Below are 21,861 nucleotides of genomic sequence, written 5' to 3'. Positions count from 1 at the left end.
GGGAGTTCACCTCTCACAGAAGGCATGGCAGCCTCATGTGGCTGCTAAAGCCCCGGTTGGCACTGGTAGCCCCTGAGGAGGTTTTCTTTTTTTCCATATTTTTATTTATTCTCTCATAAATGGATCCCTAATCTTGTTTCCCCTCCCTCCACCCCTCCCAATTCCCCACCCCTACTTGCCCTCTCCCCAGATCCACTCCTCCTCTGCTTCCCTTCAGAAAAGAGCAGGCCTCCCTCCCAGGGATATCAACCAAGCACAGCATAACAAGTTCAATAAGACTAGACACAACCAGTAGGAGGAAACGGGTCCCACGGGCAGGCGAAGTCAGAGACATGCCACACCACTGTTGGGGAGTTTTGGCTTTATAATCACCCATTCCTTCCTTTCCCATCTGATTGGGTTTGGAGGGAGGGCTGGAGCTGGCTTTGTGAGGCAGCCCCTTGTCTGTTTCTCAGCAGCACTCCTAGAGTGTTCTAGAACTGGCCGCGTTAGGAGGCCCTGATCTAAGGAGACTGGATTGTACACACAAGGAAGCTTGAGGTCTCAGATGAGATGTGGGTGGAGCTCAGGAGAACCAGTTCAGCCCCGCCCCCCGCCCCCAATTGGGGTCTCATGCATAATACCTCAGTGTCTCATACATAACTAACACCATTTCTGGTTTCCCTCGCTTGCACGGTAACCCTTACAAATATGGCTGCATGTTTCAAGACTTCAAAACAAATGATGAATGGCAAACCCAGAATTCCTCCAAGACAGAGACTACAGGGGCTGGGCTGCCACTCACATATAATGACAAGTGAGGAAGTCCTCTGTGTCCCAGAGCTGCTAGACAGGTGACTTTAATATAATGAGGTCAGGAGCCTAGCAAATCGAAACAGCCAAGTGAATGGGTCTCCTGGTCCTGCCTCTGGGGTTGACTGGTGGTCAGACTGCAAGTCTGGCCCCTGGGGCAGCTCAGGCCTGTATGTTGTCACATTGATCTGCTGCATGCAGGGGAAGTATCTGCATGGCGACATGCCTCTCAGCCACAGGAAGTGAGGGTGGCACTCCAGAGTCCTTGCTGTTCTAAGGAAACACTAAAACGTGGCTTTCGGAAGAGTCCTTGGAAATTGGAAGCTGGGTTGCACCCGGCCCGCACTCCTTTCTCCAGTTCCTTTTCACTTGTGATTGGTCTCTTGTTAAGTTTCAGGGGCCTGACCACCATACATGCTAAAGGTCAGAGTGACTGTCAGGGTTACCTGCAGGATGGCTGAACTCTGGCTGTGGAGGGCAGAGGGACAGCCCAGCTCCAGAGCTGGCAGATAACGTGGATCTGTGATAACGCACCCATTTATGTCACTACCACCCATGCTATATCCTCCCAGTTCCCCATGACCTCCTAACAGCATGTCCCCAAAGCCAAATTACCCCCTAGAGAAGCAACATCAAATTTCAATCTTGGTCTCCTTTAAAGCAATGGATGGGAAAAAGAATCTGAAACATCTTCAGGCATTAGAGATTAACAGTATGTAGGGTAACTGACAAAGACAGTTGGCTCTGTGGAAGACGGCACCTGCTGCTAAGCCTAATGACCTGAGTTCAATCCCCAGGACCCACATAGTGGAAGGAGAGAAGCGACTCCTGCAAGCTGTCCTCTCACCTCTGAATGCACGTTTATAGACAAAATAAAGGTAAAAGAGTGCACACACTTAGTTCCCCACATTCTCCATTCTGATCCTCACCAGCCTGGGTGGGCAGAGTCAGGCTCAGGTGAGCTCAGTGCAGTGTTAGCCCAGGGTTTAAGGAATGCAACATTTAAAGACTGCCCAGGGAACTGGGGGGAGGGCATGGCGGATGGTGGTGGGAATGACTCTGCACATCTTAGCTCTACCCAGATCATGATGACAGGGACTTTAAATCCTTGTTTGAGAAAGAGCCGCATCCATAACTCGTACTCAGAAGCAACTTCTCTCATTTCCAGCCAGCACTGTTGACACCTCCTGCATGCTCACACCACACACAGCACTCTGCCGCAAGGATACCAGCCACAAAGACACGGAGATGGGAATTGCACACATTCAAAGGTGCAGACTTTACTTAAACAGGTATCTTAAGGGACCGTTAATATCTACAAAATCTAAAAAACAAACAAACAAACAAACAAACAAACAAACAAAAAAAAACCCTCGAGAGAAAAGATCAGATGCTTCATTAGGAATGGACTCTGCAAACTAATTGTGGGTTTTCCAAACCCGCCTTGCCTATTCATTGTGCCCCCTTTCAGAAGTGTTAAATAAGTCAGTCAGAATGCTAGAGGATGACTCTGCCATCTGTAACAGCAAAGCCCTGGACAATACAGCCCATTTACCTGGCACACACGGCTGAGAAAGGGACCCAGTGACAATGGCTCCCCTTTTGCTCTGAACCTGAGTCAGATGGCAAACACTTGATCTTCTGCTAGGTTTATGCCAGAGAAAGGCCTCAAATGAGTTCTGGAGTCAATGCTCTGTCTCTCTTTAGGGCCAGGAAGGACTCAGAAATTCATTTCAGGAAGCCAAGGCTGTGCCCAGTGAACATTTATTAGCTCTCGCTTATTTGCTGAAAGGCAAGCATTGTTAACATTTTCTTGCTAGTTGCAATATTAAAAAGGGAACATTCCGGAAGCTGCAAACCTTCAGTGAACAAGACATTATTTGGAACTGGGATGTCAGGAAGAGAGTGAACCTCCCCTCAGAACACTGGGCCGTGTCTGAGGATTTGAAAGGGCCAAGTCAGCCGTGGAGCCTGGTGGATAAAGCAGAGGCTATTTTCAGGGGAGTGAAATGCAACCCTGCAGATAAGTGGGGTGCTCATATCTGTCCTGAGGATAAGACACCAAAATGTTAAAAAAAACCACAAAAAACAAAACAGAAACCCCAAACCCCTTAAAAGCATGGTCTGACACCAACGGCAAGGTCATCCTGTCCTTGCTGACCTTTTACTCTTGCTGCACAGGGCCCCCTTCCAGCGTTGATGCATAAGAGTGACTTCCAATGCACAGATGAGGAAACTGAGGCTCAGAGAGCATCACAGCTAAGGAGTGGGCAGTCTGGGAGCAGGCCTGTGTCCAGAGGCTCAGGGCCTCCAGCTTGGCCTCTCAGCTTGACTTCAGAGGGGATGTTTCTCAGGGTCCCTCTACAGTGTTACTGCCCCACCTCTCTGGGGTGCTCCTGCAGAGTTCAGCCTCACAAACCCAAGCCAGGCCTGCTGCTCCACCAGTCATCACCGCTAACATTCATTTAGCAGTACACGAAAGCTCTGGCAGCTTATCAGAAAGTTATCAATTCTTTATTTCATTTCAAAAGGCGGCACACACAGAGAATTGTAAATGATCTAAAATGGACACTTTCAAAAGAAGCCCCTAAGCCAGAGCGGGCCTCAACCTCTAACGGGAACCTTTAAAGGGATCTCTGACTTGTAAGACAGACTTGTCCATCTGGGTTAAGGATACAGCTGGGCATGGGTGAGGGTTTGCTCTGCAGTGCCCAAGTTTTCAGAGCCATGGCAAACTTCTGTGTGGCCACCTTCTTCGGTCTGCTCGCCCGTCTGGAGGAAGAGAGGAAACAAGCCTCCCAGGGGAGCAACTGAGCCTCTGCTATTCTTCAACTTTCACTTTCAATCAGGACATGCATTTGTTACCAAAAAATTGCTGAAAGCACAACTTTGGGGTGCCCTCTGTACAGGAGCCCAGCTGGATTCATCCCCTTTCCAGCGCTCACCCTTTTCCCCAGAAGTAACAAGAGGCCATTTTTCTGAAGGTCGTCTGAACAATTTCAAAGGCTATAACAAATCAAAATGTTCCCTGCATCTAATATCAAACAGGGCTGATGCCAACACTTATTAGAGAAATCAGATTCAAGCTTCTCCCAACCCCCTCGACCCAAACACACACACACATCCAACTTTGAAGTGGGAAGAATGCAGGATCAGAAATTACCCTGGAGACAGCTCTGGCTGTCTTTGAAGGTTCCCTTTGATACCGCCATTTCTTCTCTCTTCCGCTCGAAGGCTAAAAGCTGCCTTTTTTATTGATATGGGGTAATTAATGAAGCTATAGCATTAACATAACCTAAATCCCCTAATAAGATAAATTCAATGGAGACACTTCTATTTTCTCCATCCGTTCAGCCAGGATGGTATGAAATCAGGACAATGGCCAGGTATTCCCACACCCTGTCTGTTAATATGCTGAGTCACGGCCTCTCCCTGATTGCAGCCAAGAGAGGTCGGGAAGTCTGAACAGCAGTTTTATTCTTAGTGGAATGAGGGTACCGGCGCTTGATATCAAAAATATGCATCCTGGGTACAGATACAGGGCATCAAGCTAGTGATCGTTACAGCAAGGAGCAAGTGGGAAAAGCTGCCTGGGAAGTGTGGGTGGGGGAGGGGATGGCTGGCCACTACCTCAGCATTAAAGATAATGTATTAACCAGCACATGGGGGACAACCACACAGGGGCAAGAGGTTAGAGTCATGGGAGGCTTTCTGAGTCCATCCAGTGCACCCCAGGCGGAGCTCCACGGCAGAACAAGCAGAACAAGCCCTGAACACCGGCAACACTTGAACAAATGCAGGGTTGCAACTTCCCAACAGCAGAACTGCCAGGGACTCTTGAGTCTTGCAGACCAGGCCTTGAGCTCCAACGGTGCTTTCCAAAGCTGACATTTGTGACTTTGTGTGACACAAGTGTGCCCACTGCAGGCTCAGCACTCAGAACTAGACATGTGCATTGTCTTCCCTTTGTAAAGTGTTTAAGAAACTGGCACTAATGACATGGTGAGGAGCAGTCAGCCTCAGGCTGGCTGACCCACTAAAAGCTTCTCGACCACTTGAGGCCTGGCTTTGTCAGTCTTGCTTGGTCTTGTTTTGAGGTCCCTACCTGCTACATGGGCCCATGTACATGGGTGCAAAAGGGATCATCAAGAGGTTTCTGCCTGTGATGAGCACAGTTAAAAAGCCCTTTAGACATTTAAAATCGGCTCAGTCAGGATCCCCACTACATCCAAGGCAGCTGAGAACCTGAGACCCAGAACCCAGTGACATTGCTCACTCAGGATAACCATACACAGTCCTAGAAACCCACGACACCAACTGTGCTCTGTTCTGCATTTCTGGAGACACCACCTTGATCTGCCCTGCAGGTGGAGAGTCCCCCCCTGGATCCTGACCCTCGAATAAGGTATGTTTGTTAGAAGCTAGAGCTGATCTTCAGCTAAGATGTGCCACACTGGTGAGCAGCCTTGGGGAGACAGGCTTAGGACCGTACTTAGGAATTCTAGTGTGGACCTTGTGTGGTGATCCTCAGCATAACACAACTTTTGCTGTACTGGCTACACACAGCTGCCTCCTTGCTCGAGACAGCACCCCACTACACTCTGAAACAAGCTATCCTCAGATCCCCTCAAAATGCCCACTCTCTGCTGAATAGCGGAGAAATAGCAATCTTTCATGAGGAGGTTATGTATATGGGCTCATGTGTGTCCCTTTAGTCTGATAACATAATTCTACTGCCTGCTGCTTCCTGATTCTTCATGTTTCCATTTCAGTTAAGCAGTTCTGCCTCTCAGGCAGGCTATCCCGTCAGCCTCTATCCCACACACAAGTGCTTCCAGGCTGTTTCGGGCACTAAGGTCCACCCTTAGGATATGGTCACAGGACTTGTTCACACAAGCCAATTCCCCACACTAGGTTCCAGCCCCCGTTCTGTAACGTGAGTCAGTGAATCAGTCTGAGAGCAGTTTCCAAGGCAAAAGGATGGCCAAGAGGACAGGCTGAGAGTGCAAGAGAGTTATACTCACTGAGTCAGTTAAGTTACTAGATGCGGGCTGGCAGGAGGAAAGTATGAGGAGGGGGAGGGAGGGGAACAAGGGGAGAGGGGAGATGAGTCCAAGGGTAGAGTAGGAAAGCAAGCACCTAGAGAAAGTCAGAATAGGCAGATGTGACTAACAGCTTAGGGCCACAGTAGGCACCAAGGCAGGGGAGTGGACAGGACACATGCAGAAAATGGGGGCAGGGGGCTGGGGATTTAGCTCAGTGGTAGAGCGCTTACCTAGGAAGCGCAAGGCCCTGGGTTCGGTCCCCAGCTCCGGAAAAAAAAGAACCAAAAAGAAAGAAAAAAAAAAAAAAGAAAAAAAAAAGAAAATGGGGGCAGGTAGGTCAGATCTTGCAAAGGTATCTGGATTCTGTTCCACAAGCCAGACCTGAGAAGCATGTTGTACAAGCTGCCGATACAATATGCTCTGAGGACAAAGTTGGGACTACAAAAGAACTTGGTGACCTTGTGAGAAAATATATGTGTGCCTCTTAAGACATTCATAAGGCATCTGCACAAACCAAAGGCCCTAAGAGTGTCTAAACTTAACTTCTTGACTGCGGTAGAGGGAGGGGATGGCTCAGTGGTGGAGGAAGCACTTGCTTAACTTGTGAGAGACTGTGTGTGTGGGCTCTACCTTTGGGTCTATAAAGGAAAGACAGAAGGGAACTACCTGTAACCTAAGGTTTCTTAGACCTGGGTGCATGGGCTGCTCTGTACCTAAAACCTCTTGCTCTTGGGTGGCTGTCCCAAGTATACTGGGAGACTGGAGCCTCCCTGTGAGTCAGCAGGAGCAGGAGTCAGATCAGCAAATGCAGGAATGATGAAGCCTGGGGTGTGGGGGCTCCGAGAGGTGACAGCCAGGACCTGCTGACAGCCCACCCTTAGGGGCAGCAGGGAGGAGGGTAGTGGAACAGCTAAGACATGAGGAATCCGAGATAGGGAGATGAAGAGGCCCAGACAGAAGGAGTGATCTCTGTGTGGGCAACGTGGTTGAGAACAGCTAAGGGGAGTGGGCAGAGGAGGAGAGAACCCAGGGAAGAGGAGTCAAGGAGGAGATGGGAAAGAACAAAGTATGGCCACAGCAGGCCACTAGAATGGCCTTCAAGGGGGACCTTAGAGAATTTCTTGTCTTGAGTGCAGCATAAAGTACTAGTGTTGACCAGTGGTAGCTGTGGGTGTCCCTATGTGTTACTGTGGACCATTGGGGTCTGGCTCGTTTGCATCCTGACGTGGTGACTCTGCAAGCCTGGTGCTAGTTCCAGACTTTGTTGGTTCTCAATCTCCAATCCCTGCCTGACTGAGCAGCTGCGGTTTCAGACCAGGTGTGACTACAGCATCCTCAACCTGAAGTCTGAAAAGACCCAAGGGAGATGAACTTCTACACGCTCACCGGGGCCAGTCTTCCTGGGAGGTGTGCACTAAGAGTAGAACAGCCATCAGAAACCCCACTTGACCCAGGCAGAATTTAGAATCCCATGGAGGCCACACCCACCAGACTGCCACACTCACTCTCCACTCTTGCTTCAAGGTTAGTATGATTTTTCCAGAAAGAAAAAGGACATCTCCCAACAAATGATTTGCTACCAACTGGGAGACCTACGCAAACCGGGCGGAGAACTTGGAAGAACAATTTCTCCTCTGGTGCCGTGGTCTGTGGCGTGGGAATGCTGGGTGCTCTGTTCACTGCTAACCTTAGCACAGCACCAGAACATCTGTCGCCGCCGGCAGAGCCACAGCTACCACCTGCTTCTTAAGAACTGTCTATTCTCATTGTAATGTGGCCACTGAGTGGCAATCACTGTTACCAAACACATTGAAATGTTAACATTTGAAATGAGGAAAGCAAAAGATCCCAAGAGAGGAAGGGGAGTGTGTTTCAGGCTGGAGAGTGACAGGGGAACTTGGGTGGGTCTGCGGGGCAGGTGCTCCTCACGCTTGGGAGCAGACACAAACGAAGGCTGCCAGCTCTCATTAGTGTCTTCTGCTGCTTTCCACAGAGCCAGATGGAGAGTGCACACTCAAGAAAGTACAGGTCCACTAGAGTGAACTTTCTAGAAAGTCGTCCCCTGGGGAAGCGCCTGCCTCGTCACCTAGGCCCTCAGTGTTTGGCTGTGGAGAGTAAGTGTTCTGTGAGACAGATCACTGTGGGAAGAAGCTGCTTTCTTCCTGCTGAGGTATTCCGTGTGCAGCTGAGATGAGACTTCCCAAGGGCCCGTTGTGAGAGTCAAGGAGAGTGTCACTGGGTTGTGTCAAACTAACTTGAGTCTTCCTCACGGCTCTAAGAAAAGCAAAATGTGGAACCCTGGGCTATTGATGTGCTGGCTGACTTGAAAAAAAAATCTATTTCCTCAGAAGACATGTCTAATGAGGCAACTGGGGTCTAAGGTGCTCAATTAGAAATTCAAGTGAGGGCATCGGGCTTGCCGTGAGCAGCAGAGGTTTAAAACAGCAAGTGGAGAGAATGAAATAGTTTTTGTCAAGGATTCCTCTTCATGCTGACTAGTCTGGATCACTCAAGTGCTGATTTGCTGGTTATCAGTATCACTCACCTGGAACTCCATTCTGGGACAGAGTGAGGAAGAAGCCCTCCCCAAGACCCCGGCCACTCACCTTTCCGTCCTCTGTGTAGACGCTTTCGTTGTACCCCTTCACGATCGTGCGGTCGATGAACAGGCTCCTCATGACCACGATCACTTTCAACACCTTCCCCAGGGTCACCTGTGGAGACACAAGTGCACACACGTGAAGGCTCAGAGTCAACATGCAAGTCACACAGAGCTGAGCAGGATGTGAGGCAGCAGAGGACATGGAAGGAAGGCTGGGTGCTTAACCTCATCGTACTTGACAGACCCAGCCATGGCCATTCGTAACTGGAATGCTAGCCTAGCCCATCCCATCACCCAGTGCAGCTCTCTTACCACCTGTTGGATAGGGCACCTGCTCTACCACTTTCCAAGGCTGGGTCCTCTGATTTTGGCTTGGGGAGCACACTGTGGTGATCTGTGTCATGGCCATGAGTATAACACGTGGGATACAGTGCAGAGAGCAGACACGGCACCCAGCAGCCCTTGCTGGAAGCTGCCTACATTAGCTGGTGGGAAGTGGAGAAACAATGTCGAGTGAACGTGGAGGGAAAGGAAAGGGCTAGGTGCTCTCCAGACCTGCAGTCAGCACTTCACTCTCAGAACCTAAGCACATCATGGATAAAGGAAACACCTAAAAATCTGGGTGTGGTAGCTCACACCTTTAATCCCAGCTCTTGGGAGGAAGAGGCAGGCAGATCTCTGAGAGTGTGAGGTCAGCTTGGTCTATGCAGTGAACTCTAGGACAGCCAGGGCTACATAGGGAGACCCTGTCTCAATACCCCCTGTACCCTGAACACAAAGAGAAAACATCTAAAAAGGTTTCCACACTGCCAGAGAAGACAGACACTGCTATGCAGGGGCATGCGGTTTTTCACAGGAATTGAATTGCTTTCCTTAGACGGCAATGCTGGGATGCACGCCTTCTATGTTCCCAGGTGAGACCTTGGAGGCAGGCCTGGCCCAGAGCTCAGTGGAAGCCTGTGGTCTTGGATGTTCTGATGGGGCTAGAAATCTCAGATTTGCTGAAAGGAAACCCTACTGGTTTAAGAAAACTTTGGCCTGCACAGCAAGCCTAGTTTCCCCAGGCCAACTTGGTGCTAGTGTCCACAGGGACAACTTTTAAGCATCCCCTTCTTGTTTCCTTGTCCCCTGCAGCTTTCTACCTCTCTGATGACTACCTTCCTGTTTCCTTGAGCAGTTCTATGCACTGGGGAGCATCCTGACACCTGGCTTTTTAATGGTGCTGGGATGAAGTATCTTTTGTGTGCCTTACCTGTGCAGAAGTACAGTAAGAGAGAGCAAAGAAGCATTATTTACATTTAAGGAGTGCTAACTTTTATATATTGTTACACTAGCTGACACAGAATTACTATTTAAGGATGCCAATGGACCGTAAAAGCAGGATCAGCTGGAGCCTCCTGGAAGGGAAGGAGAGCAGGGCAGAAGCAGAGGCTACAGGGCAGGCAGACCAGACTAGCCAGGGCCCATCCCCCACCACACAGAAGGGCAGCTCAGAAGCTTCAGTAACTGAGAACTGTCGTCTACCACCCAACTCCAGCTGGATTTAATGAACGTGAGTTTCTGGAGAAGGGTATCAAGAGGAAGACAATGGCTCAGTCTTTCCAACCAAAGATGGTCATCATTCATGGTTTTTGGATAATTCCTTTAAATATATATAACAAACATATGTGACAGTGACAAGTCTTGGCGTTCTTCAGCACTATCCCCCTCCTGCTGCCAGCAGTGGGCTAAGTGAGGCTCTGAGCCTAGGTCCTGGGTCTCTCTTTCCCTTCTTAGAATATGCTGGAATTCAGCCTGGGCCCGATGGCACCTGCATGTGGAAGAGGCAGACTCCACCTGCCCCCAGCACCAGCCCCACACTCGGTGCCCAAAGCAATATGGCCTCTTCTCCTGCACCCAGGACACACAGCAGCACCAGGAAGGACAGCCCCCAAACAATCACATAGCCAGCAAGTGCAAACCACCAAAGAGCTGGAGCCACATCTAGGTCCTGCTCGCCCACGCTTCCCTTAGCATGCTGCCAGTGCTGGCCTTTTAGGGAGTCCATACATTATTAGCCGATCCACGGTTCTCATATTCCTGACACATATCAATGTATGGATCTGCAAACCAAATCCTGACAGTTACACCATTGTCCTTCCTCCATATTGCTACACAGGCTTCAGAAACAGTGCCAGGTGCTACCTGGCCTAGCTATTGGCTACCCTGGGCCCTTCTCAACCTCTCTCCTGCTACCACACACTTAAGGGGTTTCCAAGTTTCCTTATTGTAAACACGGCTGCAGCAGGTACTTCTGGTACCGTAGTACCACTGCATGTGGGTCAACATTATTATTTTTTTAAGATTTATTTATTTATTTAATGTATATGAGTACTCTGTAGGTGTCTTCAGAAGAGGGCATCATTTACACTTACAGATGGTTGTGAGCCATCATGTGGTTGCTGGGAATTGAACTCAGGACCTCTGGAAGAGCAGTCAGTGCTCTTAACCACTGAGCCATCTCTCCAGTCCCCAACATTATTGTTTTAAGTTACAGCTTACTTATTTACTGTGTGTATCTATGTGTGTGGATGCATGAGTGCCACAGTGTGAGCACAGAGGTCAGTGGACGACCTGTGGGAGTCTCCTAGCATGTGAGTTCCAGGGGCAGAGCTCAGGTTGTTTGGTTTGGAGGCAAGCACCTTTACCTGCTGAGCCCTCTCAGCACTAAGGGGCACTTTCTATTTTAGGATAGAGCCACAGAATTCTAACTACTGGGGCAAATATTACAGTCTACCAAGCTTCTCTGGAGGAGTGTTGTGCCAACCCGAGAGCTACCCCTACGCCTGTGGCTCTTCTTCACTCCATTCTTGTCAGCAAAGGGAGCTACTGAACTCAAACAACAGCAACAACAACTTGACTCCCTTGCTACTCTAATCCAGCAATAACAACTCAGGGGACTTTAGGGCTGTGACAAGGTTTCACTCTGTAGCACAGGCTAGTCTCAAACTCCCAGCATTCTCCTGTTTTTGCCTATTGACCACATGGAAAATAGGTGTGAACCTCCATGCCTGACTTTCAAGTTTGTTTTTTTTTCTAAGATTAATTTCTATTTTAAAAATATGTGGGGTTGGGGATTTAGCTCAGTGGTAGAGCACTTGCCTAGCAAGTGCAAGGCCCTGGGTTCGGTCCCCAGCTCCGAAAAAAAGAATAGAGAAAAAAAAATATGTGAGTGTGTCTTTGTGTGTGCATGTGTGTGCGTGTGTGTGTGTGTGTGTGTGTGTGTGTGTGTATCTGTGTGTGTGTATCTGTGTGTGAGTGTGTCCGGTGCTGGTACTCTTAGAGATAAGGAGTGAGATGCCCAAGCTCTGGAGTTACCTGGAGTTATGTGCCGTCCTTTGTGGGTGTTGGGAACCAAACTTGAAATCTTAACTGCTGAGCCATCTCTCCAGGGCCCACCCTCCCAAAGAGCATGGTTTTAATCCCAGGACTCAAATTGTGTCTAAAAAATAAACAAAATCAACCCCTCCAAGTCCCTATGGACCCAACCCCTGGCCACCTAGTGTCACCTCTACCTCCTTTCCCTCCAAACAACAAAAACGGTATCAGTAAATACTGTTATTTTAGTATATGTCTTTAAAAGACAAGTGGCCATACTCTGACAGGCCTCCTGTCGAGAGAACAGCTGCTGTCCAGCACTAGCAAACATCTGCTGGATTAGTTACCAGGTCTCCTAAATGCCACTTTGAAAGGACTAAGAAAGCTCACTCCAAGATCTGAGTGTGGGCCTTGAGAGCTGAGGCACTCCATCAGCCTGAGCTGGGAGCCTCTCTCCTGCTTTGCTAGTTGGAGAAGTGGAGGAAGTTAGGGTCTGAGGAGCTACGGCCTGCACCCACAGATGCTTCCCCAGGGAGCACCGATTGGCTTACCCTGCACTTTCCACAGAGAGCCCTTGGAGGACGGTTGGTGCTGGGTAGGCTGCACTGCCCTGCTTTACCATCTTTCCGTTTCCATGAGGCCCTGTGAAGTCTGTGAGAAAGGACTCCGTATTCACCTGGGCTAGAGAGGCACAGTTAGGGCATTTGAATTTCAGCTTGCTCTTGGTGACATCTATCCAAGCTGAGTCACATCTCTTGACTCTGCTGTGGTGAAGCTGGCCTCCTGGCAGCTCTGGATGAATTACTTCATTCAGAGTAGGACTGGGAGGAGCCCAGCAGGCAATGCCCAGATGGACAGCACCGTAAAGGCGGGTGTGGATGAAGGGCTCAGGAGCAGCTTCTGCTCCTCAGCCTGAATCAGCGTTCGAGTTTGTTGGAGGAACAATAGTTTTAGCCAGTCAGCAGCAAAGATGGACCCAGAGTCGCTGTCCGGGCCAACGAGCCACACGTGGGGCTGTAGGGAAGCTGGGGACCGTAGATGCTACCCTCCAGGACAAATAAAATGGTGAGTCTGATGAATGAGTGCTAGGCAGAAAGCACCTGCCAGCTTGCGGGGCAAGGAAGACTCAAAGCTGCCACAAGGCCGGCCAGCCAGATCTAACAGAGCACAGTGATGACCATTTGCTGTGCAGGACAGGTCAACAGCAAAGGACACAGGGCAAGTCAGTCTCTTATGCCTGTCTGTTCAGAAATGGAATGAAATGTGGAAGGGTCGGCTGAGGAAATTAAAAAAACAAACAAACAAGGATGCAGGCTGCAATGCTTACCTTAGCTTACAGCGTGCCACAGCACATCCTTCTGCATGCGGCATGCAGAGTAGGCAACACCAGGCCTCAGGACGGAGCTGCGTGCACATTCTAAGACACATTTTCTAATGTCAGTGTCACTCTAGTGAGCCAGGTGCTCCCGTGAGTGGAGTGTGTAAGCTTCTGGCTTGGCTTTGGCGGACTGATACAATACACTGCAGACGGACCACGGACATCTTTCTACATGCAGCCGACGCTGTCATAGTCAGAAGCAAAGACGCTCATGACAGGGGCTATGGGCTGATTCTTGGCAGAGGCTATGGGGTGCCACAGATAAAGCTAATGCCATCTGGTAATGAAGCATGCCTGTTGTTGCCAAGGTAACACTTTTCTATACTGAGCACCACCGCTCCTGAGAGCTCACTTACTACTTTATGGCAGTTGGTACAGTGAGTGTAAGTGGCACATAGTCAAAGAAGCAGCGCCATGCTTCCTGAGCAGGGACCAGAGGGCACTTGGGAAGGTCCCAGGCAGCCTCCCGCTGGTCTCCTCAGCACAGGGAGAGTGTCTGGGAGTGATAGCACTGCCAGCCTTGGATAGGCCAGCCATGCTTTGGGTGGACAGTGGCCATCAGCAGCTACCTGTCAGGTGGCATTCTCCCAGGAGGATTCTAGCTCACTGTGGTCGGGAATGCCACAGACAAGAGATACAGTGCGAGGAAAGCCAAGGAGGAGAGAGATAGCTGCTTCAGCTCTGTCACCAACAAAGCCGGTGGCTGAAGGGTTATCCTCCAGGTATCCAACACCTCTTGGCCGTGGAGACTGCTTATCACTGGCTCCTGCAGTCTGTGCAGCCCAAGCAGTTTGAGATGAGCAGTATCTATATGTAGGATGTGGGAGGTCTGCTGACCACATGCTGAAGAGCCCAGGCCAGATGGCCCTTGCCCTAGCACAGTGCACATGTACACCAGACAGAAACAGGACAGCACAGGATTTGCTCTTCTGACAGCTGGCTATATTTCTGAGCCGTGCTTTGGGGAGAGGGTGTCTTATTTAAAAAAACTAACCATTTCTATAAAGCCACCCATGAGGGTTATTTTCCCCATACAAATAAGGCCTTAGGGAGCTGCTGCGATTTAAGAAAGCTTCGAGTCATAGAAGCAGAAAGGTAGGCGCGCACACAAACTTCTAGGGGACTTAGGAGTCATTTTCTTCACTAGAGTTCTAAGGAACTTCCTCTGTACTAACCCTGAAGGACTAAAATGAGGTGAAGGGTAGTCTAAGGGAAATCTATTATCATGCGAGATGCACCTATTAGGATAGACACTGGGTCAGGGAATGGAGTAACTGCTGTCACCTATGTGTGGGTGCCTGTGAAGGCCAGAAGAGGGCATCTTATCCCCCCCAGAGCTGGAGTTACAGAGGTTGTGAACTGTCTGATGTGGGTGTTGGGTCAAACTTGGGTCAAGTGCTTTTAACTACTGTGTTGAGTAGCCTCTCTAAACCCCAGCTCTGTCATTGTTAAAGGAATAAACTGAGCCCTAGGGGGAATGATGAAAATGGCATGTACCTGAACATAAGTGGAGGACACCTAGGTGCTCCCAACAAGGGGCACTCGGTGTCTGTACAGAGCACTGATGGCAGACAGTGCTGTGTCACAGAGCCATCTGCTACAATCAAAAGGGCTCAGGGTGGAGAGAGCTGTGCCCAGGTCAATCCCCAGGAGTGTTCCACGGATACTCCCGCAAGGAAGGTTCTTAGGTTCGGCCCCAAGAAAGCACCCAGGCTTTTTACAGCCTTCTCTTGGAATAACGCACCTCACCTCTTTTCCTATGGTGGGGCATGCGTGCATGGCTGCAGTGCACTCCTTTAAGAACCCAGGAGGCGGGGGCTGGGGATTTAGCTCAGTGGTAGAGTGCTTACCTAGGAAGCGCAAGGCCCTGGGTCGGTCCCCAGCTCCGAAAAAAAAGAACCAAAAAAAAAAAAAAGAACCCAGGAGGCAGCCCAGGCAGCTGTCTTATTTCCATTTTTAACGGGAGGAAGCTGGAGACTGGAGTCCAAGGTCACCGTTTTCCTGTGCAAGGCCAGGAGCTACCTCTTGCTGTTTCCCGACATCTTGCCCAGCCATGACTCCAAAGGCCAGCAACAGTGACCACAGGGCCAAGAGTCACCTGGCCCTCCATCCTCCCAGCAATCTTCTCTGGCACTGTGCTAAGTAGCTCTAAACCCTACTCCCTAGGACTTCGGCTTCCCTCTCCAACGGCTTTGTGTAGACTCCCAACCCTATGGTAAGACGCTAATAATGTACCTGCTTTGTCTAATTTTAGTGCATTTAAAAAAGCCAGCCTTCTGGATTCTACACAGCGGCTGGATATGTACAGCCCTGCTAGAGTCATGCTGGGCAGAATTGTGCCTCTGAATGGCAGCCTCGGAAGCTGCAGCAGCAAGGGGCCGAGGACGCAGAGACACAGTGCCGGCAGCTGCTTCTTTCTAGGAAACAGTGGAGCTCGGCAGACACAAACCTCTGAGGCAGGCTGACTCTGAGAGACCCAAGCCCTGGCAAGGATGGGGTCTAGAACAGGGACTGTTTGCAGTACCTTTGCAAGATAGGAGAGGGGAAGGGAGGGCTGGGGGTGCAATCTGTGAGGGCACAGCAACCCATTTCCTAGTCACTTGGGCTGTGACTAGGAAAGCACCAGGGCACACTGAGGAGCAGCCCAGGAAACCAAGTCTCTCCGTATTTCAGGGTATGTTCAAGAGAAGGACTCAGTTGTGCGCCTCACAGTAGAGCACCATGTCATACATAAAGGGCAATCTGAGGAAGAAAAACTCAAGCTGGGGAGAGACCTGGAAACTAAGTTTGAGATACAAAGTCAAACGGCTGTAAGGGGTGGTTGTTTTATTCCTCCTGTTGACAGGGATGGCAAAAATCTTAGGCAGGTAAAAGGAGTCCCCCAACAAGATGTGAGAGTGGCACTCTCCTGGACTCGGGTGCAGAGCCTGGCTCTGCTCCACTGGCTCTCCTCAGAAAATGACCCACTTCTTTAGTTGGTTGACAGGAGGAGGGAACAAGGGTGACTATCTGAGTGCTAAGCAGTTTTGTAGTGTCACTCCTGACAGACCCCTGCCACAGGCAAAAGACACAGAGCTAAAACAGAACGGTATAGCCTAGGAGAAGCCACCTAGTGAAGCCTGGCCTCCTCTCCAAGGTGGGGCCTCTATGAGGACACGGTTGGGGCCACCGTCTCCCAGCATCACCATGTCCTTAGCTCACTGCACGGCAGTAGCTGCTGCATTACTGTCACCATTATTTTCAATAATTACCAATAAGGTTTATTCTTATTAGGTGGCTTATCCACCGAAGGGGGGGAAGTTGGAATCATTTGCTAAGGAGCCGTCAACCTGAGCAATCTGGGCACTCTAAACTTTCCTTAACTTTTGCCTCTCTAGAAAATCTAAGGCTGCCCTGATTGCAGGGAGACTTTTGTGACAGGAGACCCAGCTGCTTGGCAAATTCCACAGAAAGGTTCATGTCAGAGGGTTTTTATTATAGACATAAAGTTCTTCACAATCCTTTTGTCTCCCTCAACAGCACAAATCCAAAGACAGAAGAGGATGCCATGCTTCCCAGCCCTGGGCTTGTCCCCTTCAGACTCTCTCTGTGGGATGAGAGATCATCAAAATGAAACCCAGTCTGCTTCACCTTTTAGATCCATACATGCATACAGCCCTTCCAGAAGGAGTATGGATGGAGGAGGGGCTGGCTGATGGGCAAGCAGCCTGTTGATTCCTGACCATACTAAAAGCAATGCACACTTCAGCACCGTGAAAGCAATCCTCCATGGTATACACCCTGCACCTGAACCTAGCACGGACTCTTGACTGTCAGGAAATGAAGCTCCTTCCTAAGGTACTCTGTGTGGAAACAGCTGGATCTGGTGCAGCACTGGGATCAAGGGGTCACACAGTGGCCTGACAGGAGGCTCTGTTCCTGCACAGCCTGCTAAGGTCTGTTAATTTGCAGCAGCTGGACAGTACAACGTCGACCTGAAGGGAGAAAGAGCAATCCTATGAGAAGGGCTGAAAGTAAGGAGAGAAGGACAGGAGAAGGGGGCAGGAGAGACAGGCAGACCGATGACACGGACATAGCTACCTTAGAATGCAAATGTCCTGCCCTTTCCATTCTTCCCCATGTGTGCCACATGTGTGCCAGGGTGGAGATGGCCAAAGGACCGAGTGAAGGAAAAGAGGAGTGAAGGTTCTTCCCAGTGCCCAATGGGAGCCCCAGACAATGGAATGGTCTGGGCCCTTCCTGAGATGACAATGGAGGAAAGCAGGGAAAGAATCACTTCCTGAGCAAAGTTTGAGCTACTTTTCAAATGTCAAAGAGAAGCCATGTTTTGGGGCGGTTCTTAGACCCAGGACAAAGGGCTAGAGTTAATTCTACAATGCTTAAAGAATCCTGACTTTCCCTAAGTGGCATTTGTGGAGCTGAAGAAGACTTATACCGCAAGCCCAGCCTGAGTGACAGAGATGTTCTTTCCTGACTTAAAGCAGGAGGGGACTCCATAAAGGTGAGGCCCAGGTGACGGCAGTCCCCATGTGGATCTGTAGTGGTGTTAGGATGGTGGTACAGTGCCCTCCGGGGTAACCTGGTTCTGTTAAATCTCTATTTTCTCTGCCAATATCCTGTTAGGCAGTACTTGGCTTTTTAATATTTTGTTTGTAGGATATATGCCAACTTGACCTTGATGTAGAAAATTTTAATTCAAATCAATACATGGGACAAGGTCACTTTAAAATCCAATTAATATGAATGGAAAAATATGCCCACAGTTGTCTGAGCTGAAAATGGGAACAGCTGTAAGTTAACAACTACAGAAGACTCATGCTCACAGCCCCACCCGGGCCCTCCTGGGCTGGATAATACAGTGATCTGTGCCCTTAAATACATGGGGGTGGTGGTGTCTGAGAAAAAACATTTTACCTCTGTTTAGGGTAGCCTAAAGTTAAGCTGAGTCTGTTTAAAGATAAACATAAAACGTTCTGAAAACTGTGAGTTCCTATAACCTGATTTAAATTAAACCCAGGACTTCAACTCACCAAGGACTCCCTGGAGAAATCTAAGCTCCACTCCAGCTTCAACACCAGCACTTTGCATGTATATAGGATGCAGTTCCAGCACTGTGCAATAAGCCGGACACGGGGAAACTGAGGCACTGCACACTATATTCGTGTTCATTCCCATAAACACTACGCAGTCCGGACTCAGAGACTGAGCTGCCTCCACGCCTGGGCTTTAGACCTCCTTCTTGGGTTTTGTTGGTTTGCCAGTGCTGGGCGTCAGAGCCAGGGCTTCACACACTTCTCTACTTTGCCACTGAGCCACATTCCCAGTCTTGAAACCTGATTAATAGGAAGTATTTACTCCCTTTTGGTGTCGAGTGTTAAAGCCAGGCCCTAGCACAAACTACCACTGAGTCATGGCTGGCCTCAGAAGAGAAAGCACACGGAGAGTGTGAGAAATGAGGCAGCAGACCATCGAGGCTCCGCTGCTCCCATCTGCTCTGTCTTTTCCATTTGGAGCCTCAGCTTTTCTGCACTCATGTCAGGTGGGTGCAGACAGGAGTGACTAAGCACCCACCTAAGGAAGGCGGAGTTGCATCTGACTCCAAGAACAACTGAAGTTATGTAAGACTGAGACGTGCTATTAGAGGTGCCAAGGAAACACCGTAAGCTTATTTCTCACTTTACCGCATGTTTGGGTTTTCTGAAAGGCTGCTAAAGGGCCCAGAGCCGTGTAATGTGAGGAGAGCCCACACCTTGCATGGCTTTTCCAGCCTCCTGGGAACCTCTGTGGCTTGGAGGGCAGATGTCCCCCAGTGCAGGCCTGGTGGTGTAGGCAGGGCCGATGTGTGGGGGACAATGAATAGCACGGTGGCTAACGTCGCAGACGACTGTGCGGGATGTTTGTTTCCTTCTATGGTTTACACTGCTATAACAAATTAAAAGCAGCCAGCCCTCTGCAGCGAAGGATGTGCTGCTGCCTTGCATAACACTGGCTCCCCCTCCTCCCACAGCATCACTCCGCATTCTCCTTCCTTTGAAAACCATATTCAGCAGCAGCAGCAGCAGCAGCAGCAGCAGCAGCAGCAGCAGCTTCCATTGCTCCCCATCCCCCGCTATATTAACGCTCTTCTCATACTCATTACTCTTTAATGATGCCTGTTTGTAAATAGCAAGACGGATGCAATTACAGCCTGATAGGCTAAATAAACACATGCTCTAATTAGGATCTTTACAAGACATTTTTTTTCATGTATAGACTGGAATTTACCTTTCATTAATCTAACTTAATTGCAATAGTGCACCAATAAAGAGTCAGCCCAAATTAAGTGCTCTAAATGATTTCCCCATATTAAGGGTGAGCCAGGGATCCTTCCTTTGGGTAACAAGACACAGTCTGTGTGAAGAGGGACAAACTGGGGAACAGAGCCATGGTGCACTGGAAGGAGGGCTTCAGCAAGAAGGACACCTGCCGCTACCAGATCTTGTTGCCTTAGAGGTTAGTGAAGTCAAGGCCCCAGGAGCGAGGCAGGCTTGCCCTTGGTGCACCAACTCACTTAGTTCTGTGACAGTCAGTCTCACTGCTAACACCTGCCACCTTCCCAAGACAGAGGGAAGGGGTTAACCACGTCCTGCTCCTGAACACCACCTCCTACAACTATTTGCTTTGAAGCAGGCAGCAGAGAGCCATGCATGAGATGGGCATCTGCTATTTGCAGAAAAAGGGAAGTTCCCGTGTTTAACCCTCAATTCTAGAAGGAGTGAAAGTCCATACACACTGGGCAGCTAGCTAGGATTCCACAACAGATCATTAGACAGAGTCATCCAGCAAAGCCCTCAGAGCATTTAACAATTCATTCATGCAGCAAATGCCAACCGTACCCGCCTAGACACAGGCACTGTGGAAATGTCTCCCACTCCAGAGGGTGTGTGGTCCTTCCCATAGTTTTCTGTCCCTCCCCTAGTCCTGGCTAGTCACTTGCCATCTCCCCACTTCCCTGACTTGTCACATACAGGAGCAGTTTTGCCAGGCAGTTAAAAAAGAACAACGACCACAACAACAACCAAACAGTCCGGAAGAAGGGGGAGCGTGAGAGGGTGGGTTCTGAGCCAAGGAACTTCTTCAATAATCTTCTGATCCAGGAGACATTATATGCTTTAGTTACTAATGTCAAAGTAAGTGTTTGGGAAGTTCTTCAAGACAACAATGCATGGAGCATACTCCATAACGAGGGGTCTACAGTTAGACTTGCTCAGACAGTGCCTCTGCTCTAAGTCAGGCTGGCCCAGGTGACGTGCTTAGTTAGAAGTGGCAAAGCAAACCTTCTCCTTATGAAGTCAGTGCGTGCAGGCCAGTTCAGAAAGGCTCTAAAAAGAACTGCAGCCAAGCAAATGGTAGCGAGTGCCTCAGGGCTAATCTGTGTCTACTGGCTTTCTTAGAGGGTAGTATATAGAGAGAGACCCACTTTGGGCATCACCACTACAGTAGCATTAGGGAAGAAGTGAGCTGTCTACTGAGTGAGTCCCAACAGGCCGCATCCAGCCCAGCTCAGGCCTTGTAGGTAGAATGGGGCAGTGTACCCCAGGCTTACTCCAGGGTCAAGGATCCATAACCTTGGCTCCTGAGCAGCTGGCTAATAGAGGCTCCAAGGCCAGAAGACAGCTTCCTAACAGACTGCGGATAGAAACCTATCACGGCTCAGATGTCTAACTGCTCCCGGTTCAAGAACTTTCGGAGACTCGCTCTTAAATTCACTTTTATGGGTGTGTTCTAAGCCTCTGAGAACCCAGCCTTCTAACAGCACCAGCCGTAGCTCTTGCCTAATCACCCTGGTAGATCGTATATAAAAACAAAACGGGGCTAAAAAAAAAAAGCCCTCTATGTTAGCAAGCAGATGTCGAGCCCATTTGCAATTAATACGACCCACTTCCATACAATCAGACTGCTTAAAATTCCTGGAACTAGATGTGAAAGCGAAGATGCAAATGCTCCGATGTTAATGAGGATGAATGGAAACTATAAAACCCTCTCTCCCTTTGAGGGTAGGTACAGTCTACATATAAGTCCCAAATGAACACTAAATTTATCAACAAAACAATCATTTGATAAAGTCTGTGTGCAGGAAGGAAATAGAACCGGGAACATCTTGAGTATTTTCAGAAAGCACTTTCCACCAAAATTAAATTTTATCAAAACCATCATTCTTTTAAAAAGCTTTATAAAACTTAGCTCATTTCAACACATTCCCCCACTCACCTACATGTTTTGTATGTCAGAGCCAGGGTCATGTGACTTTTTAGGGATAATGGCAGAGGATGGTAGAGGAGACTGGGGCTCTGATGTTTCAGGGGCTTGCTGCAAGCTTGGGCTGTACTGGACACAACCTCTGATTGGCCAAGGACCCCTCTTCACTCCAAGTCTCTCATTAGGAAATGCACTGACATTTCCTGTTAAGGGGCTGCTGAGAGGCCCAGATGGTGTTGCAGACTTGTTGCTAGTAGGAACCATCACAGGGTACTTGTGGGGTGGGGACGGCAGCCTGGATTTCCCTTCTGTTTCTGGCTGCTTCCATGGTCTTTCAGCTTATCTCTTCCTGGATGACCTGCTATGAGGGCTCTCTGAGGATCTGTTTTCACTATAGGGCAGTGGGTTGCTTAGGGGGCTCCAGCTCCTTTCCCTCTAGTAGTTCTGGG

General features: G+C 49.4%; 1 protein-coding gene across 2 annotated transcripts in view; it reads right to left on the bottom strand.

Annotated features, from left to right (window-relative positions):
• Positions 1-21,861, bottom strand: part of Med27 (mediator complex subunit 27) — a 173,476-nt gene that overhangs the window by 17,650 nt on the left and 133,965 nt on the right. For both annotated transcript variants that reach the window (XR_015682809.1, NM_001106565.1), the window contains one exon: positions 8,444-8,551. Coding sequence is in view for 1 of the 2 variants with exons in the window: in NM_001106565.1 (NP_001100035.1) it covers positions 8,444-8,551 (108 nt within the window). In the remaining variant the exon portion in view is untranslated. The remainder of the gene's footprint in view (positions 1-8,443; positions 8,552-21,861) is intronic.

Source organism: Rattus norvegicus, chromosome 3, assembly GCF_021556685.1.
Source record: "Rattus norvegicus strain SHRSP/BbbUtx chromosome 3, alternate assembly SHRSP_T2T, whole genome shotgun sequence".
Classification (NCBI taxonomy): Eukaryota; Metazoa; Chordata; class Mammalia; order Rodentia; family Muridae; genus Rattus; species Rattus norvegicus.
This window is presented reverse-complemented; position numbering and strand designations above follow the sequence as displayed.